Source organism: Desmodus rotundus, chromosome 2 (genome assembly GCF_022682495.2).
Source record: "Desmodus rotundus isolate HL8 chromosome 2, HLdesRot8A.1, whole genome shotgun sequence".
NCBI classification, from domain to species: Eukaryota; Metazoa; Chordata; class Mammalia; order Chiroptera; family Phyllostomidae; genus Desmodus; species Desmodus rotundus.
In genome coordinates this window covers 116,962,895-116,976,762 of record NC_071388.1, presented here as the reverse complement: position 1 = coordinate 116,976,762, position 13,868 = coordinate 116,962,895, and the positions used below count along the sequence as shown (strand labels likewise).

The window sequence follows — 13,868 nt, the reverse complement described above, 5'->3', positions numbered from 1 at the left end:
ACTGGAGGACAAGGTAGAAAAAAACACCCAGAATGAGCAAGAAAAGGAAAGGAGGCTCTGACAGAATGAAGAGAGGTTAAGGGAAATGCAGGACCATGTGAAACGCAATAATGTCCTTATAAAAGGGATATCAGAAGGAGAAGAGGAAAAGCTAGGGATAGAAAACCAGTTTGAAAAACTAATTATGGAAAATTTCCCTAATCAGATGAGAGAAAAAGTCACACAAATCCAGGAAACACAGAGAGTCCCAAGCAAGAGGAACCCAAAGCGGCTCACTGCAAGACACATCATAATTAAAATGGCAAAATTCCAAGACAAAGAATCATAAAGGCAGCATGGAAGAAACAGGAAGTAACATACAAGGGTGCCCCAATAAAACTAGCAGCTGACTTCTCAATGGAAACACTCCAAGACATAGTAGATTGACAAGGAATATTCAAATAATGAAAACCAAAGGTTGCAACCAAGACTGCTATATCCAGCAAGGCTCTCAGTTAAAATGGAAGGCCAAATAGTTTCCAAGACAAAAGAAGCCTCAAAGAATACACCTCCTCCAAACCAGCACTGCAAGAGATGCTGAAGGGTCTGCTTTAACAAAAGGAAGAAAAAGAGTGTGAGAGAGAGGTATAAAGGAATTAAAATGGCAATGAATAAGTAACTATCAATAATAACCTTAAACATAAATGGATTCAGTGCACCAGTCAAAAGACATAGAATAGCTGAATGGGTAAAAATTATGATCCACACATATGCTGCCTACAAGAGACCCACCTCAGAAAAAAACACCTACAAGACTGAAAGTGAAGGGCTGGAAACAAATCTTCCAAGCAAATGGACAGGAAGAAAAAGCCAGGGTAGCAATACTCATATCAGGTAAAAGAGACTTCAAACTAAGGGCCATGAAAAGAGACCCAGAAGGTCACTTCATAGTACTCAAAGGGAGAATCCATCAAGAAGACACACACATTGTAAATATATATGCACACAACATAGGAGCACCCAAATACATACAGAAAATCTTGGAGGACTTCAAGAAAGATATTGACAGCAACACGATTATACTAGGGGATTTCAATACCCCACTGTCAAAATTGGATAGATCTTCCAAACAAAATATCAACAAAGATATTGTGACATTGAACAATGTCCTAGATCAAATGGACTTAACTAATATATACAGAGCCTTTCATCCCAAAAAAGCAAAATACACATTGTTTTCAAATGCACATGGAACATTTTCAAAGATAGACCACATAATAGGACACAAAACAAGCCTCAACAAATTCAAGAAAATTGAAATCATATCAATCATTTTCTCTGACCACAAAGAACTGAAACGAGAAACCAGCCTCAAGGAAAAAACTCAAAAACACTCAAACTCATGGAGATTAAATAGCATGCTATTAAACAATGAATGGGTCAAGAATGAGAACAAGGAAGAAATCAGAAAGTATCTGCAAACAAATGAAAATGAACTCACAACAACCCAAAATTTATGGGACACAAAGAAGGCAGTCCTGAGAGGGAAGTTCATACCAATACAGGTCTACCTAAGAAAAGATAGAAACATTTCAAACAAACAACCTAACCCTATACCTACAGGACCTCAAAGAACAACAACAAAGACAGCCCAGAGCAAGCAGAAGGAAGGAAATAACCAAGATCAGAGCAGAACTAAATGACATAGAGACTAAAAGCACAATTCTAAGGATCAGTAAATCCAGGAGCTGGTTCTTTGGAAAGATAAACAAAATCGACAAGCCTTTAAGCAGACTCATCAAGAAAAAAAGAGAGAGGATCCAAATAAACACAATTAGAAATGAAACAGGAGAGATTACAACTGATACCACAGAAATGCAAAGGATTGTAAGAAATTACTATGAAGAACTGTATGCCAAGAAATTTGAAAACGTAGGTGAAATGGACAAATTTCTAGAAAAATACAATCTTCCAAAACTGAATGAAGGAGCAGAAAACCTGAACAGACCAATAACAGCAGATGAAATTGAAGCAGTAATCAAAAAACTCCCAACGCACAAAAGCCCTGAACCAGACAGTTTCACAGGATAATTCTACAAAGCATTTAAGGAAGAGCTAACCCCTATCCTTCACAGATTATTCCAAAAAATCCAAGAAGATGGAAGACTGGAAGACACCCAAACTCTTTTTATGAAGCCAGCATCATCCTAATCCCAAAACCAGATAAAGACACAACAAAGAAAGAAAACTTCAGGCCAATATTGCTGATGAACATAGATGCTAAAATCCTCAACAAAATATTGACAAACCCAGCAATACATTAAAAAGATCATACACCATGATCAAGTGGGATTCATCCCAGGGATGCAAGGATGGTACAATATTTGCAAATCAGTAAACATAATACATTGCATAAACAAAATGAAAGACAAATCACATGATCATATCAGTAGATGTGAAAAAGCATTTGATAAGGTACAGCATGCATTTATGATAAAAACACTTAGCAAAGTGTGACTAGAGGGAGCATTCCTCAACATAATAAAGACCATATACAAGAGAGCTACAGCCAACATCATACTTAATGGGCAAAACTTAAGAGTTTTCCCACTAAGATCAGGAACAAGACAAGGATGCCTGCTCTCACCACTCCTATTCAGCATAGTATTGGAAGTCCTAGCCACAGCAATCAGACAAAAAAAAAAGAAATAAAAGGCATTCAGATTGGAAAGGGGAAAGCAAAAGGACGTCATTGTTTGCAGATGTCATGATAGTGTACATAGAAAATCCTATAGACTCCCCCAAAAACCATTCGACCTAATAAATGAATTTGGCAAAACAGTGGGATACAATGTTAATATTCAGAAATCAAAGGCATTTTTGTACACCAACTATGAAATATAAACAGAAATCAGGAAAAAAAATCCCATTTCATATAGCAACAAGAAAAATAAAGTACCTAGGAATAAACCTAACCAAGGAGGTAAAAGACCTGTACTCAGAAAACTACACAACACTGAAGAAAGAAATTATGAAGACACAAATAAACAGAAGCATATACCATGCTCATGAATTGGAAGAATTAACATCATCAAAATGTCCATACTACCCAAAAGAAATTTATAGATTAAATGCAATCCCTATTAAAGTACCAATGACATATTTCACAGATATAGAACAAACATTTCAGAAATTTATATGGAACCATAAACGACCCCAAATAGCTGCAGCAATTTTGAGAAAGAAGAACAAAGCAGGGGGACAATACCTGATATCAAACTGTATTAAAAGGCCACCATAATCAAAACAGCCTGGTATTGGCATAAGAACAGGCACACAGACCAGTGGAACAGAACAGAGAGCCCAGAAGTAAGCCCAAGTCTCTACAATCAATTAATATTCAACAAAGGGGGAAGAAGCATAAAATGGAGTAAAAACAGCTTCAACAAATGGTGTTGGGAGATCCGGACGGCTACATGCAGAAAAATGAAACTTGACCTCCAACTTACAACATACACAAAAATAAATTCAAGGTTGACAAAATACTTAAATATAAGTCATGACACCATAAAAGTCCTAGAGGAAAACATCGGCAGGAAAATCTCAGACATTCCATGCAGCAACACCTTCACTGATATGTCCTGTAAAGCAAGGGACATAAAGAATAAACAAATGGGACCTTATCAAATTAAAAAGCTTCTGCATGGCTAAAGGAAACAGCATTAAAATGAAAAGAGAACTAACTATATGGGAAAATATATTTGCCAGTGATACCTCGGACAAGGGTTTGATCTCCAAAATATATAAAGAACTTACTCAACTCCACTCTAGGAAGACAAACAACCCAATTAATAAAGGGCAAAAGACTTGAACAGACACTTCTCCAAGGAGGACACGCAGAGGGCCCAGAGACATATGAAAAGATGCTCAGCATCACTAGCCATCAGAGAGAAGCAAATTAAAACCACAATGAGATACCACTTCACACCAGTGAGAATGGCCATCATACATCAACAAACAAGTGTTAGAGAGGTTGTGGAGAAAAAGGAACACTAGTGCACTGTTGGTGGGAATGTAGACTGGTGCAGCCACTGTGGAAAACAGTATGGAGTTCCTCAGAAAACTAAATATGAACTTTTGACCCAGCAATTCCACTGCTAGGACTATATCCTAAGAACCCTGAAACACCCATCCAAAAGAACCTATGCACCCCAGTGTTCATAGCAGCACAATTTACAATAGCCAAGTGCTGGAAGCAACCTAAGTGCCCATCAGTAAATGAGTAGGTCAAAAAACTATGGTACATTTACACGATGGAACACTATGTAGCAGAGAGAAAGAAGGAGCTCCTGCCCTTTGTGACAGCCTGGATGGAGAGCATTATGCTAAGTGAAATAAGCCAGTTGGTGAGAGACAAATACCCTATGATCTCACCTTTACATGGAACATAATCAACAAAAGAAAAAAAACAAGCAAAATATAACCAGAGACATTGAAATTAGTAACAATCTGACAGTAACCGGAGGAGATGTGGTAGCGGGTAATGGGGGGAAGGGTTTTCAGGAACAACTCTAAAGGACGCATGGACAAAACCAAGGGGCGAGGTGAAAGCAAGGGAGGGAGGTGGGTTTGGCTGGGGTTGGGGGTAGTGGTGGGGGGTAAATGCAGACACTGTAATTGAACAACAATAAAATAATTAAAAGTTAAAAATAAATGAACTGAAAGTAGTAGTAGTGTTGTTGGAGTAGTACATTTTTAGATTAAAGAAAGCCTCAAAATTATGACAGTTTTCTAAGTGGTGAGGTGTGATATCTGTGTTGTAGGAAAGGTTCTTGGATTTAGTTCGTATCAGCTCAAAGGGACCATTAAAAACTATGTCCTCCAGTGCATTTTGTAGTAGAAGAAAGCATGATGAGTATAATTATGAAAATAATTCAGTGTACCCTAAAGATAAATACATATATAAAATTTATTTTAGGTACCTTCAACATCCAAGATCACACCCCGGTGGATTGTGCCAGTAAGTTGATATTTGTAATTTTTCTATTTGTTACCCTTTCAGAGTGAGGCCTAAAGGATTACCAGGCTCTTATATTTCTTTAAAAACAAGGGGTTGTTATCAAAGTTCTGTTAACTGATATAATGGCTTCAAACTAGTGATTTAACTTTTCTGTTTATAAATGCTTATAGATGATGACAAAAGTAAAAATAAAAATCTGAAGGGAAGGATGGTTAAAGACAAACCAAAACAATTATGATCATCAACACCATCTTCCTTTTATACCATACTCATTAGGGAAGATGACAGACGTCACGCTGAAGTGCTGACCCTTGAATAAGTATTGTCACCTCTACTCACACATGCTGTATGTTTCCCTCAGCAGAGTGGTATCCTTTCTAATGGACTCACAGGAAATGGACCATCCTTAGTGGAGAATGAGGGACATGGTAACGGAGATGGAATCTTGCTGATCTCTCCCCCAGCACCATTCTTGGTGGATGCTGTGACCAGGTAAGGAAATTTTCTTAAGTGTATTTTATTGATTGTGCTATTACAGTTTTCCCAATTTTCCCCCTTTATTCCCTGTCCGCCTTGCATCCCCCAACCCTTCAGCATCCCCCCCTCTTAGTTCATGTCCATGGGTTGTACATGTAAGTTCTTTGAATTCTCTGTTTCCTATACCATTTTTGACTTCTCTCCATCTATTTTATGCCTACCAATTATGCTTCTTATTCCCTGTACCTTTTCCTTCTTATTCCTCCCTTCCCCCTCCACACTGAAAACCTTCCACGTGATGTCCATTTCTCTGATCCTGTTCCTGTTCTATTTGTTGGCTTAGTTTTTGTTTTCATTGTTTTTTTGTTTTTTGTTTTTTGTTTTTTTTAGGTTCAGTTGTTGATAGTTCTGAGTTTGTTGTCATTTTACTGTTAAAGTTTTTGATCATCTTCTTTTTCTTAGATAAGTCTCTTTAACATTTCATATAATAAGGGCTTGGTGATGATGAACCCTTTAATTTGGCCTTATCTGGGAAGCACTTGATCTTCCCTTCCATTCTAAATGATAGCTTTTCTGGATAGAGCAATCTTGGATGTAGATCCTTGCCTTTCAGGACTTCGGATACTTCCTTCCAGCCCTTTTTTGCCTGTAAGGTTTCTTTTGAGAAATTGGCTGATAGTCTTTGTAGGTAACTGTCTCCTTTCTTCTTGCTGCTTTTAAGATTCTCTCCTTATCTTTAATCTTGGGTAACTTAATGATGTGCCTTGATGTGTTCCTCTTTGGGTCCAACTTCTTTGGGACTCTCTGGGCTTCCTGGAAGTCTATTTCCTTTGCCAGATTGGGGAAGTTTTCCTTCATTATTTGTTCAAATAAGTTTTCAATTTCTTGCTGTTGTTCTTCTTCTGGTACCTTTATAATTCAGATATTGGAACTTTTGCAGTTGTCCCGGAGGTTCCTAAGCTTCTCTTCATTTTTTTGAATTCTTGTTCCTTCATTCTGTTCCAGTTAGATGTTTATTTCTTACTTTTGTTCCAAATCGTTGCTTTGAGTCCTGGTTTCCTTCCGTTCACTGTTGGGGTTCCCTGAATATCTTGCTTTATTTCACTTTGGGTATCCTTCATTTGGTCTTTAATTTTGCCACCAAGCTCAGCCAATTCTGTGAGCATATCAATTCTGTGAGCATATTGATGTCCAGGTCTTTGAACTTTCCATCAGATAGGTTGGCTATTTCCTCACCACTTAGCTCTCTTTCTGAAGTTTTGCTCTGTTATTTCATTTGGGCCCTATTTCTTTGTCTTGGCACACCTGTTAAACTGTAGGGGGCGGGGCCTTAGGTATTCACCTGGGCAGGGCAACCCTCCTTGCTGCGCTGCACTGAGGCACTGTCTGTGGGGGTGGGGCCAGAGAGGGAATAATGCAGCACATCTGCTCTGCTCTAGCCCCACTTTCCAATGAACCCTCTTGTGAGACTGGAAGTTTCTCCCACTGTGGCAACCCCCGCTGTAGTCTACAGTCAGCTCTGAGTCTCAGTTTCCTGTTCAGCCAGCCCCAAGGGCGAGGTCCATCCCCTTGCTGTGGGTTCTCTCCTTCTGCCTGTCTTACCAGTCTTGTTGGTCTGGGTGGTCTGGTTGACTGTTTCTCTAATTCCTTGGTTGTCAGAGTTCCATGCCATTCGATTTTCTGGCACTTCTGGTTGTTTTTTGATTTTAGATTGGTTGTTATCCTCCTTTTGGTTGTGCGAGGAAGCAAAGGGCTTCTACCTATACCTCCATCTTGGCTGGAACTCAGGAAATTTTCTCAATTGCAGTTTTTAGGCATCTGTTAGTAGGAAAAATAAAATGAAATAATAATTAATGAAATAATGTCAATTCTTCTTTAATTCAACCTAATTGAAACTGGTTAACTCTTTCCTCTATTACTAGAATAGTTGTTTTCTTTTTCCTTGTCAGTAACAGTTTTCTACAAAATTATGAAGTAGACCTTATTATCGTTTTTTAATGAAGCCTTTGTTAGATAAAAATGTTACGGTTCTATCTTTTAGAATTTATATTTGTTTTTAAATTGATTTGTCTTTTCCTTTCATGGTTTACTATTATGTTATCTGTCAGTAAGGTGAGGAGGGACAGCTAAGGGTGAGGTAGGAGATTCCCAAGGTGAGGCAGGTTCCCGGGCCCACCCTCAGACTCTGACTCAGTATATCTGAGGTGGTGTCTGAGAATCTGCATTTATAACAAATTCCAGGGATTACACTTACAGAACCAGAGAGATACAGAAAAGTGAAGGAAGACTACCAGAAAAAAAACCCAGTCAAAAGTGTTTGTCTCTAAGTAGTAGGAATGGAGAGAGTGATAGAAGTGACTGCTGCTTCCTTTTGCTATTTTAAACTACAATTGACCCATGAACAACGTGCATTTGAATTGCACAGATCAACTTATGTGCAGATTTTAAAAATAAATATATTGTCAGCCAACCATATTCCTGAGTTTCACATCCACAGATTCAACCAACCGCAGATGGTAAACAGCATTTTCCTTCTGAAGTCGAGAATCCACAGATGCATAGTGCCAACCGTATGCGTTGTTCTATAGAATTTTGTATAAAGGACTTGAGCATCTGTGGATTTTTGGTATCCACGGGGGTCCTGGAACCAATCCCCCGTGGATACTGAGAGGCTATAGTAAAGTTTTGGGGGGAGTCAAAAGTTATATACAGATTTTCAACTACGTGGGAGTTGGCACCCCTAACCCCTGCATTGTTCAAGGGTCAGCTATATGTCCTTTCTACCGTATGTGTTGATACAAAGTTTTTTTGTTACATTCTTGCACCTAAGTTCATGCTTTTCACTTATAGCAGAGACTCTTGGGCCCTCATTGCAAAGCCCATATACTTCTGTCTTTCTCATAGCTCTAACAAAAGATACTAACTGGTATAGGGACGGAGACACAGACGTCTGAGACGTAAAGAAGCACAGAACAGCCCACTTGGTATTTCCTGAGCAGGTTGCTGCCATGCTCAGCACAGTGCTGTTCTTGATATTTGTAATAATAACTCTGACTCATTAAGAACTGGTTAAGTGTCTGTTTGGTGTGTTTTATTCAAGGAAGTAAGTGAAATCAGTATCTTTAAATTTTATTTCAAGATGAAATATGCATCAGTTATCTAGAAAAATTCCCTCCTGTGGAATACCTCATTGCTAAATTAGGTATTACAACATAGTCATTTAGGTTCGTAATTCACTCATCGTGCTGATGTGGCACTTGGGAAGAGATGCATGTTGTTTCTATCTCAAATGCTTTAATCGAATAACTCATTCTCTTCCTTTCAGCTCTGCTCCAACTTTGGTGGAAGAACCCATCCTGAAGCAGAAGTGTTTACTGACAACTGAGCTCTAAGGGATTACCTCCTCCTTTCCTATAACTGGAATGTTTAGCTCCCTCCAGCAGTTTCTCCAGAAATCAATTTCTGCTGAACGTATTGGATTCAGGAGATTGCCCTTTACTTGTCTTGTAAAAAATGTTTGCCTTAATTTGACTTCAGTTCTATAAAAAAAAAAAAAAAAAACAGCTACATTTTTGTCCAACTGGAAGGGTTTAATTATACTGCATAGTTTCCCAAATGAGGATATCTGGTCTTTCGCTTTCTTTAAGTTTATTGATGTTTTAAAATTCTAAAACAAGGGAATTATTTTCCCAGGGATTTTCCCTCAAACTCTTGGCTCCACCTAGTGGTTGTAAGTGTTCATAATGCCTCCATAACGCGGCAGTCTCTCGTAGTCAGTTACTTGTTTCTCTAATATCAGCGTGAGGGTCCTTAACCTGATGGAAAAATTGCACTTTTCTGTGCATTAACTGGAAATAAAGAATTTAGGATGTTAATGAGGGTAGATGAAGTGCTAGCTTTCTTGTTTTTATAATTATCACAATATTAAAGAGAAGTTTAGAACACAAGAGGGTTTTCAAATGTTGCCCATACTTTTGAATTCTTACTGGATTGGCTTTCTAGGTACTCCCAGTTTACATCAAGGTAAGATATACCTTGAGAAGAGCTACAGAGCAATCAATTACCCATCATTTTTAGCTCTGCCTTCCTGCAGAAAGCACTGTCGCGGGCACAACACATATTTCTCTAACTCTTCAGCCCAAAGGGGTAGAGTTGGCTAAGGAAACCCTGGGGCATCGACCTTCAGGCCCCCATACCTCTTCCTGAGCGGGGGTGGGGGTTGGGGGGAGTGCAGCCCTCACAGACAGGTGATGGAGGAGCAGCGCAGCTCTCTCTGGGCCGCACTGCTCCATGCAGGTGCCTGTTGGGACATAAGCTCCATTTCCTTTTAATATAAACTGAATAAGTTTAGAGATTGCAAACTGAAGAAAGCGAAACAAAACATACCAAGACAGAAATAAGGAATCAGGGCATGGGAGGGGGGTGTTTCTTGAACGTGTACCATGTCTAAAGTATACACTACATACTGAAAGAACTCACATCCCACATTACATTAGAAATTTTATGTTAGTTTTTAAAAAGTCTTCTAGAATTTCTTCCTCACTTTTGGTCTGTCCAAAACAATTCTGGATGTTAAAGTGGGGCATGCCCATTATAGAAAATAGAGAAAAGTGTAAACATAACCACATGAAATTCCAACATCCAGAAAAACACTGTTTAGTTTTAAATCTTAGAATGCATAAGGCAAACCTCAGTTGCTGTTGGGAATGAGGATGATGTGGAAACCATGTTGGTAAAGGCATTGTTAATCCCGGTTGTCAAGGACTGATGTTTAACTATACCTCCTGGAATTTGTTTCTTAGTTTCCTGTCCTATGATATGTGTGTAATTAAGTGCTAATTTGTGCTGCTCAGCATAAAAGAACATCCAGTTTATGATCTTTAAAACTCATGGTTTGGACTTCCCTGAGCTATTCGTGTGCTCCGGCAAGCGCACAGCAGCATCTGATTGGAAAGCGCAGGAATTTTAATCTGTGCTGTTTCCCAGGAAGCTGTAGAGACTGGAAACCACTTTTGCACAAAGCATTTTTGCTGAAGGAAAGAAAGTTGCCACTTCTTGCTGGCTGCCTCCTCTTAGCCATTATGCCAATCTTGTGAATTTCATTGGTGGAGCTCTTGTCAATTCTTAATTGTAAACAAATTTTCTCCCCGCTGTAAATGACACTTAGAATGAGGGGCTTGACCCAGGACACACTGGACTGGACATCAAAGTTTCAGTGTGCTGACAACCCTGCATGTGCTGAAAGGTTCAAGTTGTACTTTTAACCACAGAACAACCTAAGGCATTACTGGCTTGGAAGGCCTAAATTTTCCATCCAATGTGTAAAGTAGGACCGTCCTCATTTTAAACTTTTTAAAATTTAGGAATTAAATTGTTGAAAATATTCTATGACCTTTGTGTCTTCAGGCACCTGTATTCTTGCAAGTCCAAATATTGATAGGGACTTCCTTACAATTCATGTGAGTCTCAAGCTCAAAGGAAATGTCTCATGTCCTGACATGAAGTGGTAAACACAGAAGTGAACACCTGAATGATGAATTAGCCCTGACAGATCAGCTATACCTTTCCTGTCGTACCTGCTGTTTCTGTCATCCCAGAGCTGCTGGGAAGCTCATCTCCTTCTGCTTACCGGAGAATGGAGGGAGGGAGGGGAGGGCTGGGGGTATCTGTGAATGTGTCAGGTAGGGGAGGGGAGAAGTCTGTCTCCCAGGAGAGGGAAGCGCGAGTGTGTCCATACAGGATGGTAGCAGAGGGAGATTTGAGATAATGCTGCCTAAGAGGGCAGGCTGGTTACACTGAAGTGGGAAGAGGGACAGCTGTGGTGGCTCCACCGGCTGGTGACCTTCCTGGCATAGTACCTCATTCCAAAAGGTTACAACCCACTGCAAATCTATATCACCTGATGAACTAAATAAAGGTCTGAGCCTCAGATGAGGGAAATAGCCCTACTTACTGTTCAAAATGACTGTGAGTTGGGCAGGAAGTTTTTCAGTATCTAAGTGAGGTTCTCATTCAATAGCACAATATATGTAGCTAAAAAGAAATAATGGCAACGTTTAAGTCAGTTAGGAGTAATGAGATCATCTTTGAAAAGAGCAAGAACAATAGCTTGCTTGAACACTCCAGCCAGAAAGCTGTTCTCATTCCTCCCCTAGAAGGCAGATTGGAAGTGATTTATAGCTGAGGTAACGGACCCAAATCACAAAAAAATCACACAAGGCTGCTTTAGCCACAGACTCAACTACACTGTGGTTATTTTCTTCCCGGATTTTCCAGTACTGGTAACTGATTAGGAATAGCAATATGACTCTGGTAACTCGTTAAGAATGAATAACCTGTGACCAGGAGTGGATCTTAGGCAGGTGCTTAGAAAGTGGTGGTACTTTTGTCCTCTTGCCATTGCTTCGTTTGTCTGTGGGGCGTTGCTGTCACTACCTTATAACGGTTTGCTGTGTGCACTACTCTGGGAACACTTACCTCATGCCCTGCCACAGCCGGCCCTGGAGGAGCGGGAAGGACAAGAACTGCAAACCAGTGCACTCTACAGCCCTGGGGGAGGGGGGTGGCCAGAGTAGGCCTGGTGGTGTAATTGGTAGGTTTCAGCTTTCTGCCCTAGACTCTTCTTCAGAACTGGAAGAAGAAAAGATCCTGTTTCTTACTAATGGTTGGGAGTATCACCTTGTGCACAAAGGAGCGCTGGCTGCTCTTTCATTCCTGCCTTCCTGGAAACTGCTGAACAAAGAAATGATTAGGTTCCTTTGATCTTGCTAAATTTAGACTGGCAACTTTCCTAAAATGTTTATGTTGTTTTAAGAAAAATTCTTAGAAATATAATATTCCTTGCAGTCTGCTAACTTTTTGTCTTCTTTTGCACAATCCCAGATGTTCTGTGGGCAATTCAGGATGAAAGCCCTGGGCGGTGGCTGCATCATGACGGCTTATCCTTGTGTGCTTCTCAGTTCTGACTAAAACGGGCCCGTCTGCCTTCTCTCTTAGATGAGCCCTGGGATGAAAGCGCAAGTGTCACCCCCGGAATCTTGTTGGAGCAGACGTACTTGGCAGTCCCTTACAAATCTTTGACATTTCTCTGTAGGTAAGGGTCTTGAGTAACAAAGTTCTTGTCTTCCCATTTAGAGCGAGGGTCAGGGAACATTCTTTAGAAAGCAGAGGTAGTTAACACCCTACAATTCACTCTGCTGTGGTGCAGAAGTAGCTGAGGCAACGGAAAATGCCTGAGCACGGCTGAGTTCCAGAGACGTTTCATTTACAAAAATAGGTGCTGATTCCTGATCTTAAGCTTTGTTGGTTGGTAGAGTGGCTCCCTGGGAGTCAGGGAGTTATTCAGATATGTTCTTCAGCATCATCTGCCTCTTGGGGCACCTGACATTTCTAGATGCTGGGTCTTCCCTCACACATGGACAAGATGTAGTCATGGGAATTCAGCTCTGAGGGTCTTTGTGAGGAGTCACCAGTTTCCTCATTCATCTTGCCCTTAGCCTTTTAATTGCTTAGAAAGATGAAATCTTCTGCACACTAAATGTACATTTATTTCTATGTCATTTGTCCTTTTCCTCCTCTCAAAACTTGAGACACTCTGGTTCTTGAATGATCAGAAGAAAGCTGGAAGGTTTCATACTCTTAGCCAGGATGAGGAAATTTGTTAGGATTATACAAACGTACCCTGGGCCGAACTCTGCTGCGCTAACATGTGGGTAGAGCTGTGACTGTTTCCAGTTCTAAGAGGATCATAGGTCCCTTTATCACATTGCTTGAGACAATTAATCAGCCACTTCCCAGGATTTCTCTTTACCCAGAGGCATCTTAGCACAGATCCTTGGCTCTTTTTATCTTCATATCTGGATAGGAAAGACAGTAATTAGGACCTCATTAACTATTTTGGGTTTACTTTTTATATGTGTAAAGCTTTGCAGTAGCTTTTAAAGTGTAACTTATTTTTACATCAAGTGCACTATTCACTCACTGTGTCCACAGATTTCTGTGTTAGAAGCACTGCACTGAACCGTGAGTTTGTATGCTAGAGCGACAACTGTAGCTGTGTCCACAATAAAGTTTTTGTGAAACACATTTGTATGAGTCATCTCTGTTTCTTGGACGTGTAATACTGACACGTTGGCCGTTTCCCCAACAGAACTGTCAGATCAGAGTTGGTGTTAATAGGAAGATAGATGAAGGAGTGAACAGAAGTAGCACCCAGTTTGGGGTGTTCAGTTAAGTATGTTTGGTGTGAACTTGGGAGTAGAGGCATTTGGGAGTTTAAGAACCTGGTTGGTTATATACAGCACATCCTGGAGGCCACAGTGGTCATTCCCAGGAGCAGCCTGGAGCAATAGAACCACAGCTCTACAGCTTAATAGCCCTGAGACTAGATCAG

At 40.1% G+C, this 13,868-nt stretch overlaps 1 protein-coding gene across 3 annotated transcripts in view; it reads left to right on the top strand.

The window, feature by feature from the left end:
* The window catches only part of EPB41L5 (erythrocyte membrane protein band 4.1 like 5), a 166,350-nt gene extending 155,216 nt beyond the window's left edge, over positions 1-11,134 (top strand). For 2 of the 3 annotated variants that reach the window (XM_045203052.2, XM_024569625.3), the window contains 3 exons: positions 4,958-4,999; positions 5,361-5,491; positions 8,802-11,134. In XM_045203052.2, the coding sequence (XP_045058987.1) occupies positions 4,958-4,999; positions 5,361-5,491; positions 8,802-8,868 (240 nt within the window). In that variant the 3' untranslated portion in view covers positions 8,869-11,134. The remainder of the gene's footprint in view (positions 1-4,957; positions 5,000-5,360; positions 5,492-8,801) is intronic. The other variant, XM_045203051.2, reaches the window with a different exon arrangement.
* The last annotated feature ends 2,734 nt before the right edge of the window (positions 11,135-13,868 follow it).